The 21,271-nt window shown below is 35.6% G+C and overlaps 1 protein-coding gene across 6 annotated transcripts in view; it reads left to right on the top strand.

The window, feature by feature from the left end:
- Positions 1-21,271, top strand: part of DIAPH3 (diaphanous related formin 3) — a 510,449-nt gene that overhangs the window by 177,570 nt on the left and 311,608 nt on the right. For all 6 annotated transcript variants that reach the window (XM_047720091.1, XM_047720089.1, XM_047720090.1 and 3 more), the window contains 7 exons: positions 125-243; positions 1,074-1,190; positions 5,330-5,448; positions 7,417-7,481; positions 13,561-13,665; positions 16,866-17,174; positions 17,945-18,059. In XM_047720091.1, coding sequence (XP_047576047.1) covers positions 125-243; positions 1,074-1,190; positions 5,330-5,448; positions 7,417-7,481; positions 13,561-13,665; positions 16,866-17,174; positions 17,945-18,059 — 949 coding nt within the window. The remainder of the gene's footprint in view (positions 1-124; positions 244-1,073; positions 1,191-5,329; positions 5,449-7,416; positions 7,482-13,560; positions 13,666-16,865; positions 17,175-17,944; positions 18,060-21,271) is intronic.

The raw sequence follows: 21,271 nt of genomic DNA, 5'->3' as shown, positions 1-21,271 counted from the left end.
ACTTTAAGTGTTTGAATGCTATAAATCCAGCCAAATGGTTGGCTTGTTGTTTGTGTTTTTCATTAATTTTTTTGCATTATTAAAAAGAAAACCATTGATTGTCATTTCTATTTAATATCTCTAGAATTTAAAACGTATGAGGAATGATGGCCTGGATATCCAACTTAAAGTGTTTGATGAGCATAAGGAAGAAGATTTGCTTGAGTTCTCTCATCGCCTCGATGATATTAGAGCTGAACTTGAATATCCTTTTGTTCTGAAATTAGTGAAATATGAAAAATTCTTGCTAACCCCCAAACAACCAATCTTCACCCCCCAAAATATTGAACTTCTGAAGCCGTTTCGATATAAACAGTATAAAGTCAAACCTTTATGAATCAGACTGATTTTTATATAAACTTTTCTGATTAGTTTAATGTGTGTATTTCTGAGTACATGCATATGTAAATCAATGTTACAACCTACAAATGGATTTTGTTAGGCCGTGTGTGTGTGTGTGTGTGTGTGTGTGTGTGTGTGTGTATACACTACCTGTTTTTTCTTTTCATGTTTGGCAGCTCCTCTCCTTTAGTGCTTTCCAGCATTAGGGGAAGGGTGTTGTTAACTTGCTTGTTGGCTCCTGCCCTACACCTTAGGGGAACACTCACATGGCCTCTGTTAACTCTGTGCTTTTCCAGAAATCCACCAGGTTCCTGTCCTCTGCTGGGGCTACTCCATGGTGGATAATGCCTGGCACCAGCTCTCTTGGTAAAGAAAACTTAATATGGTATTTACAACCAGTTGCCTCTTACTCTTGTCTCCAGCAGTGTCTTGGCTTGAGAGAGGCAAATGGTTGGAGTTGATGTTGGAGGAGAAGCCAGGGAGTGTCAGGTCAAGTTGTCATTTGCAAACTGTTTTCCTCTACTCTGAAACCTAGAGACCTGTGTTTTATTTGATGTTAAGTATACATGATGCCCACTTTAGACTAAGGCACATAATAGTCTTTTGAAGCCTTAACAGAGTAGATTCTGTGCTATGTTAGAGTTGTTTAGTGTAGAGGATGAATAAATTCGTGTATTCCTTAATCAGTTTACTGAAGCATATGATATTTACAACATGGTGTGGAACTCAGTTAAGGAAACTAGAGCAGAAGGATATTTCATTTCTATTCTTCAGCATCTTTTGCTGATTCGAAATGATTATTTTATAAGGTAAGAGGAATTATTTTGTAAGGTAAGAAGAAGCTATGTTCTAATGTTTTCTTTCACTAACAAAATTCTATTGATTGTGAAAATCTCCTGATGTTTGGTTTGGGCAAGCAAATAATTTTCAGATACCTATTTATGCCGTAATACTGACTCATGGGTGTGTATTTAGACAGGTGATGGTAAAATGATATTACTGTTATGTTTTAAGCTCCAGCAGATTCTTGGTAACAAGTTTTCATCTGAATAAAAATGCACACTAGCAACAAATTACTAATTTATCATGTGATGGATACTATTTTCTGTTTAGTGTTTAGGTAGTAGGAGTGATGTTGGTAAGTTTCTTTATATAAGTTACATGAAGGGTACTAAACTTTGCTTTTATTAGTGTTTAAGTAACTAGCAAGTGTCTTGATAATACAGTTGCATCTAATGTTGCTAATGTATCAGAAAAGCTAGACAAATGACATTTCAAGTTTGATTATATCCTAGCCATCTTGAGTTTAACAGATTGTTTATCTCATCTGTATGTTGTCTATCTGTAGCTGTGTGAAGATATTAGCACCTAAGTTGCTTGGTTGTTATGGAATGGAATGGAATGGAATATGGTAGCCTGGGTAAATCTCCTAGCCACATGTTGTATCCTCAATAAATGCTCTCTATATCCTCTTTCCACCTTGTTACTGTTTTATGAGGGAAGCCGAGATCCTTGAATTTAAAATCTTTTTTTTTTCCCCCCTTTAATTTAGCTTTCCGGAAATTTCATTCTCAAGTCCTTTGGGCAATAAGTATTTTCTTATTCTAATTTCATGTAGAAGAATTTGCTAGACATGTCTCATTGAGGCCGTGTCCTTTGGTTGATGTCAGAGGGTGTTATTTGGGCTTTTTATATAACTGACAAGTGAATAGAGTAAGAGTTAAAAAAAAAAAAAAAAGGTAAAACTTTAGGTTCTTTGGGATGAGTATAGATCATTCATCTTCTTTTGTAAATACTAATGTAAAATATTAATATATGGATCAAAATATTAATGAAAATACTAATAATTTGATTAAAAATGTCAATACATGGATTAAACAATATTTTTAAATATCAGATGTACCTTGCTGGTAATTATACTACTATTTTTTCCCTAATATTCTTAAAAATAAAATCGAAACTTCCATTTTCTCTAACGTACCCTATCCTTTTCTTGATTCCCATATGGTTGGTTCGGTCAACCTCCAATTATTCAGTGCTGTTTGAGTTTTCAAGAATTCAAGAATATTATTTGCTTTCAAAGTTTTCCATGTCTTAGTGCTGCTAGGGGGGTCATATCTTATTTTTGATCCTTTCATTTTAACCTAATCCCTTAATCTGTGCTTCAAGAAGATAGGCGGTTGTGTCTACCTTTAAAACAGATTGAAAAGTGCAACTCTCCTAGGACCTGCTCAGGAAATTCTATCACTTCAGTAGAATTAAGAGTCTCAGAAAAGTATTAAACCATAGTATCCCCAGAGCAACATTAGTGAGGTATAGAATGTTAGTTATTTCGGTCATTTTTCAAGTATCACATTTATAGTTTGATACTTAACCATGCTGCATTCTTCCTTGACTCTTTAAGCCCCAGGACCTTGGTCTTTGTTCCAGATATGGTCCCTGTGAAGGCATCGTTCTTCCTATGACTGCTCTAATCAAGACAGTTCCATCCATTTTTTTGCCCATATTCTCAAATTCTCATAGGTATTTGTTATTGTTATTTATTCTAATAGAGAATATATTTTTATTATAAGGTTGAGTCAGATTAGGGTCACTTAAGTTTTCATATATTCATTTAAAAATTATTTAACTTTTTATTTACAGTAAAATTTTCATTTAGTGGTGTGCAGGTCTATGGATCTTGCTCTTTTGGTTTTAGCTTCACTTTTTTGGTTTTCACACTCTTAGAAGGACCTGGCTTACACCTTTTAGAAATCCTTGATTATTGGAACATTTTTTTGTTTACTGAACATTCTAAACACATATTGATATTTTTTAAAGGTTTTTATAAATGACATTATTTTAGAATGCAAGTTATTCCCATTTAAAAGAATTAGTGGATTGGGAAATTAGAAATTTTGCTCACCTTCTCATTTGGAACATTTGTTCCTCTTGGAACAAGAGGACATTTTACTGAAATGGAACTCGATTGGAGACTGTACATGAAAGGTAGCTCCTGGCCCCAAGAAAAATGAAATGCGGAAAGATAATTGGAGGGTGGAGTAGAAGATCAAATCCATTTTTGTAACAAATACTCAATGGCTTACATGTGCAAAATATTCTGCTATTTGAATGTGCATGGGAGATAATTTGATATTTGGTAAAAATACTAAAGAGAAAGTGAAGATGATTTCAAAATTTCTGCAACAAAAATGATCTATCAGTGAAGTAATGACAATTTATGTTCATCCCTTAATTAGGTTTTCACGTATTCCCTGACATAGTCACTAACTCACCTATATTGCTCATAGAGATTATTTTCTAGACTTATTTGTCTGGAATCCAGAAGTACATTATTTTATTTTGTTAGTGTTGCCTTTAAAGAGGTTTTGCATGAAATTTCAGCTACTTTGTAAATGAGCTTATCATTGGGGGCTATGGAGTGAGAAAACATACTGAAATTATGACTTTAAGAAAAAGAAGGCCACAAAATTGCCTTTGTTAATTTAAAACCCATTCATATTAACAACACTAGGATAGGAATGCCTGGGTGGCTGAGTCAATTGAGCATCTGACTTCAGCTCGGGACATGATCTCAGGGTCCTGGGATTGAGCCCCCTCTGAGTCAGGCTCCCTGTCCAGTAGGGAGTCTGCTTCTCCTTCTAACTCTGCCCCTTCTCCTCTTTCTCTAGAATCTCTCTCTCTCTCCCTCTCTCAAATTAATAAATAAAATCTTAAAAACGCCAACACTAGGATAGCATTGAATAAGGGGAAAAAGGAATCAAATGTTTTCATCTCATTTCAGTTTTCAAATGTGATATAAACGTGTGCAGTTTTTGCACTTTAACAGTAAATGTGGTTGGTTATTATGGCAACACATTAGGGAATGGGAGACTACTTTTTTAAGAAAAGTTTAGAATATTGAGGAAAGCATTAGTAATACTATCTTGCTTTGATATGTACCCAGGAAAAGTGTCTTAAAATATTTTTAGTTTATTACAGTCCATGACCATTTGTCATCTTTGCTAATGCTGTGAATTTTATTCAGCATAGTGGGTCTTTTATTAGATGTGAAATAAGTAGATGAAGGGCAAGTAGGTCACGGTGTGTAGGGAAGAGAAGCTCAAATGACTAGAGGCACCATCACATACATGACGAGAAAGATCTGGCGAGGAAATGTGTGCCAAATGTCATTGAGGGAAGAAATAAGTCTTGGAGCTGGCTGGGGATGAAGGACTGACCTCCCTGAGATTGCACCTACCCTTTCTGTTACTCTAGTTTGGTTTTGTCTCTGTAATCTGCTGGGTATTTCTTTTAAATTTGTTGGCTTAAGTTTTCAGGGATGTTCTTTTGTTTATTACAAACAGGTGGACTGAAAACATGATCCCAATTGGGGATTGTAGTTAAACTTTAATTTTTGGACCAAAAAATGTTATACTCAATTTTTTCAGTTGTCTTTTGAGTAAGAAGTATTCCTTTGGTATTTATAATTCACAGTATCAGTTTTTAATTGGACTCCACAAACATTCTTAAAACTCTATAGTTTTAAGAACCTTTTAGAGAATTTTTTTTTGGAGACAAAGGTATGCGTTTGGCTTGTGTTAATAAAATGAATAGTGATAGCTATGGTAGTGGCAGGTTGATCTCTTTTGAGGACTGCTTTTAAGCACATATCACTTCATCTTACTATTCTTTTTTTATTGCTTACTAATTAAGTCAAGGTTCTGATTTTTGTAAGCAAATCATCATTAAAGCACTCTATTTGCTAAAAGAACAAAAATTTACTCTCTTAAGATCAGTAGAAGGAAAACAATGCCTGTTGAGTTTCCTTTCTCCTGTTAAATCTGACATGTCAATGGTTGAAACTGCAGAGGTGAATTACTGAACTTAAAACGAGCTTACCAAACTGCTTTGATGGAAAGTTGCACTAATAACCTGGATGTCCATTCATTCTTCTTCTCGGTTTTAGGCAACAATACTTCAAATTAATTGATGAGTGTATATCTCAGATTGTATTGCATAGAGATGGGATGGATCCAGACTTCACATATCGAAAAAGACTAGATTTAGATTTAAGTTACTTTGTCGGTGAGTATTTCTCTATTATTTAAACAGAAATCTTTTATTATCCCTTAACCTGCAGGTCAGCTCTGCAGCATTGGTTCTCATCATGTGACCTGTAGAGCCCTGAGTGCCCTCGATACCCTCCCTTTCAGGGGATCTTAAGGATCCTAAATTGCCTCTTCCATTGTGTTGATACTTGTGCTGGTGATGAAAACAAAGGTGGATCAAACTGCTGGCCCATGGTTAGCAATCAAGGCAGTGACACCAAATTGTGTTAGTAGCCATCATATTCCTCACGCTGAGTAAAACAAAACAATGAAAACTGCCATATTTTACTTGAGTGTCCTTGATAACTGTTAACTGAAAAACACTTTGTTAAAAATCTAACCCTTGAGTACACATTACTTTAATACCCCCTAAGACAAAATGTCTTGTCTTTACACATTTAGCACTTCCAGGTCCCCAAGTACAATGAGCACATAGCTGTGGATTTGCTTAAATTGCAAGCTGAATTGGTTGATTTTTACTTTGAAGGAATGATTGTCATGAAAAGCTAGGGCTACTTAGGCATGATTGTTTTGGCACACACTTTTTAAAAAAAGAAAAGCAGGTCTATAATGTCAGGGAAAACAACTGTTAGAATTTGTTACTAATGATCGAATTCAAGCTTTCAAGTAAAAATTTGAGTTTTGGGAAACCTGCATCTGCTACTGTTAGCTTGACAGCTTCCCTGTACTCAAATTTGTTTCTGATTAAATCAGTGGTGATTATTTTGATATCATACGATGAGATGTGTCAGTGTTTAGAGACTCTGCAAACCACTCTTTTCCAAATTCCAGTGCCTGATAACCAGTTCTGCATGGGTAAAGAATTCATGGATTTTAGAGTACAAAATAATCATTGATAGGTGATTCCACATAGCAACTAATGTGGAAGGAGTATATGTATGTCAAATTTTGGCATGGCATGAAAAAAGAATATCCCTTATTTGAGTGAGGTGGTTTTTTTCTTCGTAGGATATTTGAGTCCAGGAAGAGGTATGGAATGTATAAAATGAGAAAGAAAAGAGTTAATATTAGTGGCACTGATAAAGAAAGTACTTATTTCTCTCCACAGGAGAGAAGCAATAAGTTCCTGATAGTGGGAGGGACAGAGAAATAAGGGAAAACGTCTTATGAGTATGAAGCAAACTAAAATGTGGAGCAGTTTTGAATAGTATCTGAAAATCAAGTTTATTCTACCTGGCAATCGATTAGGAATGCTTTTACTTGAGTAGATGAGAGGTTTTAGACATTGAACCCTTGAGAAGGAAACAGATGCCATGACTACTACTTAGCTCTATGAGTAAAACATATTTACTTAGTTATAACAAATACATTGTGTGTGTTGATTTTAAATATTTACAAAAAACTTAGAGGCACAATGCAGAGGACTTAAGAGAATGTCACTGTGTTCATGTGAATAGGTGAGTGTGAGGACCTGGGGTCAGACATGAGGGTAGAAAGATGATGGAAAGTATGGGGCGCAGATAACTTCAGATATTAGAGTGGAAATCAGGAGATGCTGTTTTCATAACAGAGATCAGAGGTTTAAGTATTTATTTAGTGTTTTAGAGCCAGCCATTTTTGAAAGCAAAATTATTATAATAAATGGGATTAGACAAGGAACACTATTTTCATCTTCATTATAGGAAGCTATCTGTAATATATTAAATAGATAAATCAAGAAATTATGGTATATACATTTTATGTAGAGTTAGGAAGCTAACTGCCAGAGTAATCCAATAAAAGAAGAACTGTAAGAGGTGGCAGTTTGGAAATGGAATTGAGTTTTTAGTGTAGTGATTTGTTGTTACTTTTCATCATAAGCCTTCTGTAATGTGTTTTCTAAAACTGTGTTTATGTATTTTATTTAAAAAAGAAAGGCACTATTAAAGTCCTAACAATTTCAAGAAGTACCAGAATCAAAAAAAAATTGTCATTGTAATTTTAGATACTTGCATAGACCAAGCCAAACTAGAAGAGTTTGAAGAGAAAGCATTGGAACTTCACAAGAAAGTAAGTAATTTTGAGTAACTTTGAAAGACTCTCTGAGGAGACTTCTCAGGCGTGCTTTTGCCTCAGGGACTTTGCTTGGTGTTCCCATTCTCTCCTTTACCTCCTTCAGGCAGCACAAATGCCATCTGAGAGGAGGGTTTCCTAGACTATTTAAAAATTCTAACCTTCCACTCCCAACCCTGACTCTCTCTCTGTTATGTTTTCTTCCTGTTGTATTTTTCTGACATGCCACATGGTGTCCGTGGATGTATTGTCTCTTTCTTCCTCCAGAGTAAACTCTAGGAAGGATTTTTGTTTGTTTGTAGGTTTGTTTGAAGGATTTTGTTTATTCACTGTCCCTGTACCTCAAACAGTTCCTGGCCCTCAGAATTAACAACAACAACAACAACAAAAATATGTGAATGAATAAATGAACAAAATGTATTTTCCTCAAGAAATCCTGTAATTTAGGCCCTTAGGGTTGAAATTATATCTAAAAGTTTTAAAGCTTAATTTTTGTTTTGGGTAAAGTTGCTTTCTTAGATCTAGATGAACATATAAAACTGTCATTTTTATAGGTCAAATGTGTCTGATATAGCATTTCGTTTGTTTCTGCCCAATATTGGTGACAAGCCATTCCCTACTTTTCTTTAAGGTGCTGTTCTGTGGTTTCATCTCTGTTCAGCATGGACCTGTTAGACTTCTTCTCTGTTTTGAAAATTTACGTTGGTGTTCTTCACATTTTAAGTAGTCACTCTGATTTAAATTCTTGTGGCTGGTTTCTCACATGGGAGGAATAAATGATAATCACTACTACCAGCACCTGAATGGACATACACTAAATGAACATTTACTCTGTGTTTTGTACCATGCCTGAGGGGCTACTTTTTGGATCTACCAGGACCTAGATAAATCTTGAGAGAATTGTACATTTTTATAACTTTTTTTTTTAAGATTTTATTTATTCATTTGACAGAGATCACAAATAGGCAGAGAGGCAGGCAGAGAGAGAGAGAGGAGGAATCAGGCTCCCCACTGAGCAGAGATCCTGATGTGGGGCTCGATCCCAGGACCCTGGGATCATGACCCAAGCCGAAGGCAGAGGCTTTAACCCATTGAGCCACCCAGGCGCCCCATAACCTTTTAAGATAATATAACTTGCAGATGATAGGCAGTCTTTCATTAATTACTGGGAATTTATGAAAAACTGTAAATGTCCTGTGTGAGAAGTCCTGAGATTCACCACTTAGTGAGAGGTGACTAACTCCTGGCCTTTGGCTGCAGACTAGGATAACAGCTGCGAATATGCTACTGTCATTGCCCTGCAGTGATGTAGGAGACAAATTAGTGGGTCATTTAAGTATCATATGTGCTACAGTTGATAGGTGATTGTGTTGTAAGGTGTCACCTCACCCTGATCTCGTATTCCAACCTCACTACTTCTCTACTGTTTTAACTTTTCATGAGAAAGTAGTAGTAATCTTTCAAGTACTTGATTTGGTTGCATCCCAGATAGCGTAAATTTGCTTTTATAATTATTTTTAGGTGTATGGTATATAGGAGTATTGTTAAATGTGATACCCTTCTCAACATATTGTTTTAAAATTGTAAAGTTTAAGTGTAAGTGGAAGAAAGACCTTGTTCAAGGTTACTTGTCTCCTTTTAGTCAGAAGTTATATGTCTTAGGTATATTCAGAAAATATTGTTGGCTCCATAAAAGATTTCTATTGCCATACCATTTTGTATATATCAGCAAGAACTTCTTTCTGATAGCTTTATAAGGACACATGTAAATACTTTGCTTTAGGCAGGAAGCTATCATAGTTGCTAGACACATTCTTTATTTTGGTGCATAAATTTGAAAAATGAAGACCAGAAATGTCAGAAAGTACATAGAGAATATTGAATTATCAACCTTCTTGTACAGATGCACTAATACATTTACCCTAGGGAATGAAATTAAGTAGAGCTTCAGCCTTAACTGTGTTTCTTGACATTTTTGCGTGTAATTTTGTAAGCGTAATATTGCTTTAGTAACTCTTTTTGGAGAAGAAGGCTATCATATTTGTTTTTATAAAGTATGTCTTTAATGGAGATTCATTTTATCCCCAAGGCTACTGTGATTTGACTATAGATATTATAAAAATGCTAAAGCAAAGTTTATATTTTGTCTCATCCTGTTAATAGAGTAGGATGTAGAAATTTCTCTCTTTGTTAAATAATAGAGATACTTTAAGTAAGACCAAGTTAATAAGTTCCTTCAGAGTATACTGATTATGAGTCTGGCAATTTTGGTAGTTTTATCTTTTTCCATTAAGTAGTCCTTTTTCCTCCCAAAAGTTACTCTAAGCCATATAAGATAGGATTGTGTACATATTGATATTGTGAAGAAGACTTCATTTTAACTCTCATAAGACTTTAATTTTTTATTTCTTGCTAAGCAGCAGTAAACATTGAGCAGTCATAAAAGGGAGAATAGAGAACATGACCTCTCAAAGATTTTTCATGCTGGGAGATTGAGGAACTTTAATATATGATATTGACATATTTATTCACAACATAAAAAGGGAGATTTGACAGGAATTGGCTCCATCTGTTCATTCAAGAAGTATTTATTGAGTTTAGTTTAAAATGTAAGGCTTTGGAAAGGTGATGAATAAAATACGTTCTCACTATTAATAAGCTTCCAGGTTGGTGAGTGTTACTGAGGTATGTGATAGTGCATTTCAATATTTTTATATTACAGTGTAATAACTGATGGTAGTTAAACCATCTGCTATGTGTGCCTATAGAAAGGGTTCCTCATCTAGTCTTGGGTGGCCAAGGGAGGCTTAGCCAAGGAAGTGATAACTAATATGAGGCGACAAACTGAGATAGCCAAGAGGGAGGTATATGGAAATGTATTGCAAATTTCCTATAGGCCTCTCAAGATTAATATTTCTGAAACCAAATTCATTTTTCTTTTCCCTAAAATGCTCTTTCAGGAGTACCTGGGTGGCTTAGTCATTTACACATCTGACTGTGTGATTTCCATTCAGGTCACATGGGTCCTGAGATCTAATCCTGCGTTGTTGGGTTCTACTCTTAGCGGGGAGTCTGCTTGAGATTCTCTCCCTCTGCCCCTCCCCCTGCTCTCTCGCTCTCTAAAATAATCTTTTAAACAAATGTCTTTCCCCCAGGTATTTTATATTCCTTTTCCCCCCCTAAAATTCTAATATTTAGTTTCCAGCTTACAAAGGAATAAAACACCATCGTCATCTTAGATATACTTTCCTTATTCATTTCCTACATTGTTATACACTATTTAGATTCTGGTTTTGGTTTTGTTTTGTTTTGTTTTATTTTGTTCAGTTTTTTTTTTACAGATTTTATTTATTTACCAAACACAGCGAGAGAGGGAATACAAGCAGGGGGAGCAGGAGAGGGAGAAAAGCAGGCTTCCCACTGAGCAAGGAGCCCTATGTGGGGCTCAATCCCAGGACCCTGGGATCATGACTGGAGCCGAAGGCAAACACTTAACGACTGAGCCACCAAATGCCCCAAGATTCTGTTTTTTGTTTGTTTTGTTCTGTTTTATTTTAAAAGAGCAAAATGAAACCCTACATTTTCCCCCCCATTCCTCTGTCTTCTCCCTTTGTTCAGGTAGGCCTTCAGTTCTTGCTTGAATAACGCAGTACCATCCAAACTCATTTTCATGTGTCTGGTATTTCTCTTTCAGACCACCTTCCGCCCTGCTGCAGGTTGGGTGTTTCGAAGGGTAGATTTGATCATGTTAATTTCTTATTTATTTATTTATTTATTTATTATTTATTCTCCATGGTTTTCAGGCAAAAGGGAAAACTTTTTGGCTTACTGTAAAATTCCTTTGAACAGTTTAATTCCTGGCTACATCAGTGACTTCATCCCTTGCAACTTCTCTTCCTCCCTCCTTTTATGGCCCCGACATGTGGTTGCTTGTCTTTTATGCCCTGTGCTAGACCCTCGATTTGAAGTGCTAACTGCTCTTCTCAGCTGCCTACTTTAGTTCTTTAAATGTGTGGTCAAACACCATTCCTCCAGGAATCACTCCCATGCCTGCAGTCTTATTTCTCTATTGCTGGTAATTTTCATAGGTTTTGGGTTATTAGTTTGCTTTTATTTTGCCACCAGACACACTGCACATTCTAAAAACAATCACTGTATTCTATTCAACTGTGTATCTCTAGCACGTACCACTTTGAGGAATACACCAGACACATGCTATTACTTACTATATAATAGGAAATAGGTAGTTTGGGGCCAAGTCCCAGGAGGTTCCTAGATATAAGGTTGAGTGTAGTCTTTAAATAAAGCCACTGAACGTTTAAGGGCAAAAGGAGTCATGTTTTTTGAGCCATCCTTTAGAAAGAATAGCATTCATAGAAGTTTGTAGTGGGGGAGGTAATACTGGTTTTAAAAATAGTGGTCTTGTTTTTTTGCCTTGAAAGATGTTCATTGACTATTTGAAAATACATTTCTGGACTGATGAGCGGTGTGGAATTCAGAGGAGAAGCTGGGCTAGTGATAGGGTTTAGGACACCATTGGTGTATGAAGGGAGATTGGAGCATGTGGATGTGGAAGATACCATTCTATCAGATATGGAAGTGAGACCAGCAGAGGGGTGAAGGAAAAGTCCTATAACACAGAAATGTTATAGGGTAGGACTGGGTAGTAGGAACTATGAAAGAATTGGTAGGAACAGTCAAGGAGTTAGTAGGAGAACCAGAACAGTGTGTTGTAATGGAACACACTGGCACACAGAGAATGAATATGGGGACAAATTTGCTTACACTAAAATATGGGGGTATGGGGGGAGGAAACACTTATGTGGAGGTGGGTGTATGAAAAATCTTTGGAACTTTTGCCTAATTTTGTTGTAAACCTAAAGGAGTTCTGAAAAATAAAATCTATCTTAAAAAACAAACTATGAAACTTTATCTAAATGTAAGTTGTAGGAAAGTGGTGTGTTTTCATCTAAACTCAGGGTTAGAAGACAAAATCTGGCTTTTATTTTCCTCTTTACTTACTGGCTGTATGATGAGGGACTAGTTAACCACTTCTCTGAGTTCAGGACAAAATAAGATTCATAAATTTTTAAGTGCCTTTTGTAAACTGTTGATTTTTATATATATATTTTTTTGGTGTGTGAATTGAGGTTTGACTGAATTTTAAAGTCTAAAGTCTATATTTGGGAAGTAGTTGTATATTTTTTTGATTTTTTTTTTTTCTTTTTAAAAGAGTCAAATAAATGTTCCTGGTTGTGAGACACTACCCTAATGAAATTCCCTTCTGCTAGGAGAGGTTTTTAGTCATGACAATGGTAGGGTGAAGCTATTTGAATGCAAGATGGGAATTTGTGATGAGGGGCTATATAAATTAGAAACTCACTGGATTCACCAAATTTTACTGTTTGCCTTCCTTCCACAAGGTATTGTACCAGAGTCTTTGAAAGATTAATTTACCATTAATCTCTCAAAGATTAATCTCCCAAAGATTAATGGTAAATAACACAGATTTTATTCTCTTAAATTACCATTGAGGGGTTAGAACTACATCAGGGCCCTTAGCTTTCATGATGGTGTAAGAAAAAGTGACATGTTTACAAAATGGAGTCCTTTAATTATAAATAATATTAAAATGGAATTCTTTTAATTCCTATTGATAAGCTTCCCATAAATTTTAAGTAGAAGTTTTTGCAGGTAGGGGTCATGGAACTCAGTATAGTGCTTTGCTCTCTATTATTGTACACAAAGTTACAATGATATTTAGGGACTTTTAAGAAAAATGTCAGTGTTGAAGATACCTCTGAGCCACTTTGCTCTGATGAGAGGAGAAGGTCACAGACTCCATCTTTGGCTTTGTCTGCTCTCTTGCAACTTGAATGATTTTTGGTGGGACCTGGAGAGACCTAGAAAAAGACTTTGGGTGACTTAGCAAAATCTGCCATTCTTTTCATAAAAAGTTTGTGTTCTGCTGACAGATCATTACAGTCATATTTTTCTATGAAGAATAGTGCTTTTCAATGACCCCTTTCTGTCTCCTGTTTTTTTTTTTTTTTTTTTTCTCCTCCCTCCTCTGCAGTTTGAAAAAGAGTTTACTGACCACCAAGAAACTCAGGCCCAATTGCAGAAAAAAGAAGCAGAGATTAATGAACTTCAAGCAGAGTTACAAGCTTTTAAGTCACAGGTAAAATACCATCTTTCTTGATTGAATTTGGGTATTGAAAGCTTACCAGGGAAAAAAAGGTCATGTCATATCTTCATAGCTCAAAATGTTTCAACTTTAATTTTACTAGTATGTTTTCATGGTATTGTTTCTATGTATTTCTATTCTGTAAATTTTTAAAAAAATGACTTTGCCCCCTTTTTTTTCTACTTGCATTTTTAAGAAATTTACTAATTAATCTGTTTCCTTATGTTTCATTTGGGTTTTGTTCTTAATGTCACGTGTTTTATATGTAACCATAAAGGGTAAGAAAGTATTTTACTCTTCGATTTGTCATTCATCACTGTTCTTTATCCCACTACAGGAAATTATTGCTCAAGCTATTTATTTTTCAAAACCTTCAGCCTATGGGTACCTTGCAGTGAAAGATAACCTCTAGCTGAGTGAGAACATTTTCTGATAATTTTTCAATTTCCAAAAGTAAACAGATTTAAAACATGACAAAAAAGAGAGCAAATCTGGATTATGAAGCAGATAGCTCACATACACCCTCCACACATAAAACATTTAGATAGCAAGAAATATATCATCTGCATGTTGTAAATGGATGACAGTAAGGAGTAGAATATTCATAGCTAAATTTCTTCATGCAGATTTACATATAGGATGATGAGCAGTATGTATAGTTTTGGCTCATTTTCTTTCATCCGAATTTATGGTTGTGTCAAAATAGTCTCAGATGTACCATTTCCTATATCGGGTTACTATTTCCCATATTATTGGCTATTTTGTTTTCTTTTAAATACTTAGTGGATAGTTTTGTTACGGAGATTGTAAGAAGGTACCCGAAGACATAGTTCAATGTTAAGTGTCCACTTTTAAGGGAAAAAACCTCTTTTCTATAAGAATATGACTCTCACTGATCTTTCTTTAGTGTGCAAGAAGGAAGTACAACTTATTGAAACTTTTCATCTTTCCCATGTGGCTCCTTGTCTCTCACACTAAAAGAAACATTTGATTGTGTTTTATATTTCAGATTGAGTTATAGGCAGGGGCTGAGATATTTATGTGCAGCTTCTCTTGGTCTGGGCTAATAGAAATTTAAAAAAACTTTTTAATTTCTTCTAGTTGAAGGATTACTTGTAAATCCAATCTAAAGAATCCCTGTTGATTGAAAAAAGAAAATAGCCTCCAAGTTGGATATATTATTGCTGCTTGTGTTTTATATAAATAAGGGAATGAATTTATTTTACAACTGAGATTAAGCCCAGGAATCTTCTATGTTATTTAAAAATGTGGATAAGGATGACTAGTTTTGTACATCAGAAGCAAGCCTGGAATTAGACACTTAGTATCGGCTACCATATTAATTTTTGAAGAACAATAGGAATTTTTTTTTTGATTGGTGTGTGTTTCTCATGAAATCCATTCATTTGTCTTAAGATTCTTCTCTGTGTTCAAAGCCATTTTAATTATGAAAGGTATGAATAAGACATATTCTGTTTTTTATGATTTTATTCCTTTATTCTCTTAACAACCAACTAGTATCAGGTGCTGGGGATATGGCGGTGAGCAGGTTAATCACAGGATAATCTGACCTCCCGAATGATACATTTAAGTCAACTGTACTCATCAAATGAGCTAATATGGAGCAGAAATCCAACCATATCTTTAAGACATTTCTAGTTAATTATAAAATGCATATTGAGTGTGAATATAACATACATACTTAACATTCAGAGTGCAGTACTATCCATTCTAACAGCAAAGCAGCATAATGCTGGATTCATTCTACTGTGTAGTTAATGTTTTTGTTAAGATATATGCTTTGATTTTTGGTTTCAGTTTCTTTTATAACACTTTTTCTTTGTGCTGATCTCAGATGTCAGTTTCAGGCTTTTATACATGATCTGTTTTTCCATAATTGTGCCATGAAACTTTTAAAATGATTTATTAACATTTATTAAATGCCACCATTTGCAAGGTGTTTTTGTGTATGTGTGTGTGTGTGTATCTCAGAACTGAAGTAATTATAGGAAAATAATCCTATCACAAAAAATTATCAATTCTCATCTTTATAATAATTAAAAGACATTTATTCTTACCATGGCATGGAGACAAAAGGACAAAAGTGGCCAGTGACCATATTTAGCTCTTTTTCACTCCTGATTTTGCATTGCTTCTCTGTGACATTGGACACTATAAACCAGCACCCCCCTCCTCATGTGACTCATGAACCTGTACTTGTCTGCTTTTTCTCTCACTTTTCATTCATTCATTCATTCTACACAAATTTCTTCACTGGCTGTCATTTGCCTGTTGCCACTTTCATTGCTGGAGAAAGAGTAGTAAATTCTGTAGACTTCGTCACTTCCCTCATGGAAGTTATAATCTTTCAAAGAGATAAATGCTCATGATCCAGTGCAATCCAAGAGAAGCACAAAGTGCTCTCAGTGTAAGAGGAGTGGTCAGAGCAGGCTTTCCTGAGGAAAGAATGTGCTAGCTAAGATTGAAAGGTTCGGCGGGAAGTGAGCCATGTGCCAAGACTCAAGTTCCAGGCAGAAGGAATAGCATGTGCCAGGGCCCAGAATTCGCTGTGAGGTTGGCATCTACTTGGAATTGTATGTGAAAGCCAGTTCACGAGGACCATGATGTGCCCCCTGCAGGTCCTACTTAGGAATTTCAGATTTTTTTTTTTTCTCTCAAGGTAAAGACATGATGATCTAACAGTACTATTATAGACACTCTGATCTTTTTGTTGTTTAACTTCTCATTTAAATGCTAGTATTCTATAGAATTCCGTACATAGACTTTTCTTTATGTTATATGCTCTGTTCATACTGAGTGAACTTAGCTACGCTCATGACTTGAACTATCACCTAGAAACTGCTGATTTTCAAATCTTCTAGACTTGTATACCCATCCTTCTTGGACATCTCTTCCTAGATGGCCATAACAATCAAAATAGGAAATAATATTTCTGGCAGTTACAGTTTTATGAAAACAAAAGTGAAATTCTTTAATTGGGGGGGGAATCCAATTTGGTTAGAATTTTGTTTTGTTTTGTGTTTTTTTTTTTGTTTGTTTGTTTTTGGTTAACCCATGTGAAATTGCTGATAGTGAATCATCTTTGATTTAAATAATAATTTTTGAGGAAAGTGTACCTTTACATGCATTGTAGATGATTTTAGTCATGTTTCCTGTTTCTTCTTCTCCTCTAGTTTGGTGCCTTGCCATCTGGTACAAATAACGCTTCGCCGCTGTCCAAAGAAAATGGAGCTGGCCCCCCAGCACTGGCTCCTCCCCCGCCACTGCCCTTCTGTGGAGGCGGGCTGCCTCCACCCCCTCCACCACCTCCTCCTCCACTTCCAGGAATGCCAATGCCCTTTGGTGGTCCTGTGCCCCCACCACCTCCCCTGGGATTTCTCAATGGGCGAAATTCTCCTCCTCCACCAACCCTACCATTTGGATTAAAACCAAAGAAAGAATTTAAACCTGAAACCAACATGAGAAGATTGAATTGGTTAAAGGTAAAACAGAACTAAATGGAAGAAAAATACACTATCACCTACATTAAAATTTAATTTTATATTTGCTTGTATTTAATTTCTAGTGGAAATTCTAACCACGGTGACATTAAATAGACAGGCATTATTTGAATTAAACAAAAGTGTTGAGGCAAAGCCCTTTTCTCTCTACTAAGGCTTTCTAGTTTAGAAATTTGGTAAGAGTTAATAATTGTTAAATGGGATTTGATTCATCATCAAATTGGTAATTCAACATTACCATTGAGCCCATTATGAAGTGTTTCTCAAAAGTACAAAGAACGTTAATGTTCTTTGGAACTTTTTTGTGTTGGTAGCTGTTGGAAAAACCAACACTAGTTGTCGAAGTTAATATTCATTTAACCAGGACACAGAAATTCTGAATCCTGCAGAAAGATGGTTTCTTGGTCACACAGCCTTGGAAGGGGATGTGTAATGTATCCTGCACTTGAATTGTTGCTGTGCACACAAGCATATCAAAGACTCTGAGAGGTATAATTAAGAAGAAACAAATTTTATTTCACTCTGCTTCAAACCCTCAACTATGTGACAGTGGAACTTTTTTTTTCCCCCTTAATAAAATGTTAGCTTCTTGAGGAGCTTGGATTTTATTGAACACACTTTGGGGAAAAATATTACAGGGATTACTTCATAAACATCTGCTGGCAGCTATGGGACCCTGGGTCTGAACATACTGATTGAGCTGGGACAGATGAAACACCCAACTATTTATGAATCCGTCTCTCTGATTGCAGATCAGACCTCACGAAATGACTGAAGACTGTTTCTGGATAAAAGTAAATGAAAATAAGTATGAAAATGTGGATTTGCTTTGTAAACTTGAGAATACATTTTGTTGCCAACAAAAAGGTAAGTTGAACATCATGCTTACTTGTTAATTTTAGTATATTAATGTTGCCAATTTTTATACATTAACTTCTAGAAAACATTATTTTAAGAGTCTTAGAGATATTTTTCCTTCACTTATGGTTAAATAAATTATCTAATGAACAGAAATGTTTAAAATACAAATTTTGTTATTCGGATTACTGAATGAGAAATCTTTAAAACGCAAACGTTTAATACTGAACTTTGTCAAATTTTCAGTATAATATCTATTTTGAAGATGTTATGAATTGGACTTTTGAAAAGGAGGATGTTTTCATGGAGAATTTCGGCATGAGAATCCCTTTTAGTCAGTGGGGCATAGAAAAACAAACAAAATGTGAACATTTTTTCTAGTCAGAATTTTACCACCCTTTAATATTAGAATGATGGTCACAATAATTATTATGAATCACATGGGACAGAAATAACAAATTTATAGAATACCTTGAAAGTTAACTTAAAAAACAAGGATATGAGTAGGTTATATGATCTTTTCATTAAAAGTAATAGCATTCATTTCCAGTTATTTTTTGTGATAGCTTTTACTTGTTTGGTGTGATTTTTGTTTTGTTTTGAAATAACTCAAACATTATTCTTGTCTGAACATTGGATTTCCACCACATGTTTCAGAGCTGATACGCACTTAAGCTATTAAGTTAATTTTTAAATTATGTAATGCTTACATTTTAGGTCTATGTTCAAGGTACTTAGATCAGTGATTACCTTTTAATTTTCAGAAAGGAATCTTTTTCACCATAAACTATGCCACTTATGACCCTGGGCTCACTGAGCACAGAGAGCTGGAGAAGAGAGACTCTATTCCATCTGGAGATGGGAAGGCTTGCTATAGACAGGGAAGAATTAACTTCTTAAAATACCTACTGTGGGGGCACCTGGGTGGCCCAGTCAATTAAACATCTGCCTTTGGCACAGGTCATGATCTTGGGGTCCTGGGATTGAGCCCCATGTTTTTGGGCGGGGGGTCCCTGCTCAGTGGGGAGCTTGCTTGCTTCTCCCTCTCACTCTGCCACTCCTCCACCCCATTTGTGCCCTCTGTCTCTCTCTCTCAAACAAAATCTTAAAAAAAAAAGATACCTACTAAGTGATAGGCACTATGCTATGTATCTGATTTAACTTGACAATCACGGCAATGAAAGGATATTGACAGATACTAAAAAAAAATTGCATTCCTTTGAAATGCTTGTAAAATAGAACTATAAATTAGAATCTCTTTCTAAAAAGTAGTTGTAAGTTAAAAACTCTAAAAGGTAATTGTGAATGAAGGTGGTTTCCCAGAATTTTGGATAAACCCAAAGCCTTCAGCAGATATTTTTGGGCACTGTCCTTGTTCAAAATAGTAAAACTGATGCATTTTGATCTTTGAAAACAGTAGGAATTTTCTCAGCAAGCTTATCCTAGGAAAACTTGTGAAGTAAGCAGATCTTAATTTTACCTTTTGATTATGGAGAATGAACATTTTCTTTGAATAAGATTAGTGCACTCTTCAGGCAATCAAGGAAAATATATGGCAGTTAAAATGTGTATTTACATGTAAAACACTTCAGAATTTCAGATTCCATAATCTGGAATTGATTAGTTTTCCCTTCGCTTCCCTAGTAGGTACAAATGGTGGTACCTTAAAGCTATTTAAGTAATACTGCCATCCAGCTACTGTCTCTCTTTTTTTTTCTCTTTACTCTGATTACTTTCTTAATTAATGAGGCTCAAAAGGGAAACTTGTTAGCATGTCTTTAATTTAGCTGTAGTGCTAGCCCTAAATGAAATAATTGGACCTTTAAAAAATTCTTAAGTCATCTAACTTTAGCCTTGAGATTCAAGGTTGAAAAAAAAAAAACAATGTATTTGCTGAATCTAATGTTAGTTATGAAGTGTAAGGTGAGGGAAGGATGATCTTTTTCTGAGTGTCCTGTACTTCCATCCCTCTCTTTTTTGGACTTGCTGTCCCCTTGGCCCGGAGTCTCTCATTTGACTTAGAGGCTGTCAGGGACGCATGACTTCTATTGTCTCAGCTCAGATGCTACCTTCTTTCTTTTGTGACAGTGGAAGATGCTTCCATGGATCAGATTTCCAAGGTTGTCATCCTGGGCGATGCCAGCATTTCATAGTCACAACAGGAACAGGCTGAGAAGGTGACAACTTTTTGGTCTGGATTTTAAAGAATAATTCCTAGAGAACATTATTCATGGAGAATTAAGAGCACTTTTTAGTATTCCTAGTACTTAAGATTATAGTGGAAAACAAAATTGCTGCTTTCAGAGAAGCAGGATTTCCTATAGCCATTATGTAGAAAAGATCAGAAAGGAAGGCCAGAGGAAAGTATCTGGAAAGCTTACACAAGACTGAGGGCTGGTGGAGTGGACATGTCTCTACTTGTCTCTTTATTCACAACCTGGCCCCTGAGGCTTTAGGTCCAAGTCTTAACTTTTTGCCCATCTCTCGTGACTCCTGAGGTTACTTTGAATCAATTTTTGATTTTCGCAGAATTCAAAATTAAACCTCGTCACTTATTATTCAGTCCAAGGTGGCCCTACAGTTGCTCTGCTCCCTAGCTGTGGGAGTTGGGGAAGATAGAGGCATTGTCTACTGGCTGATTTTTCATCACTGGTTTGGATCACAGCACAGCTCAACAGGGAAGGTCACAGGATTCTCATCACTGGAGACTCTACTCGGTTTTAGAGAACTACCATTATCTGGTTTTCACTGCAGTAATTATTTTGCCAAAGAACTAGGGCATTTTGTGACAACATGGATGGGCCTCGAGGGCTTTATACTAAATGAAAATAAGTCAGACAGAGAAAGACAAATACCGTCTGATTTCTCTTCTATGTAGAACCTCAGAACAACACACAATAAAAGCAAACTAAGCTATGGATACAGAGAACAGATTGGTGGTTGCCCGAGGCCTGGGTAGGGGAAGTGGGCAAAAGGGGGTATAAATTTGTTAAACAAAAAACCCAGAGCTATTTCTCTGATTACCAAGGTGGAAGTTCCATCCCAGGAATTTAAAAAGGTAAATGCCAATCAGTTGTGCTCCCTAAACATTTGAAACAGGTAGAAAATAAAAAGAACTGAATTCAATCATTTACTCTCTATCTGTTCTAATCACATACTCTATTTTTTTTTATTACTTATTGTTATTTTATTATTATTTTTTATTATGGAAGACACTGCTT

This window comes from Lutra lutra, chromosome 3 (assembly GCF_902655055.1).
Source record: "Lutra lutra chromosome 3, mLutLut1.2, whole genome shotgun sequence".
In the NCBI taxonomy this organism is placed as follows: Eukaryota; Metazoa; Chordata; class Mammalia; order Carnivora; family Mustelidae; genus Lutra; species Lutra lutra.
The sequence above is the reverse complement of the archived record's forward strand: the minus strand, read 5'-3'. Positions and strand labels throughout refer to the sequence as shown.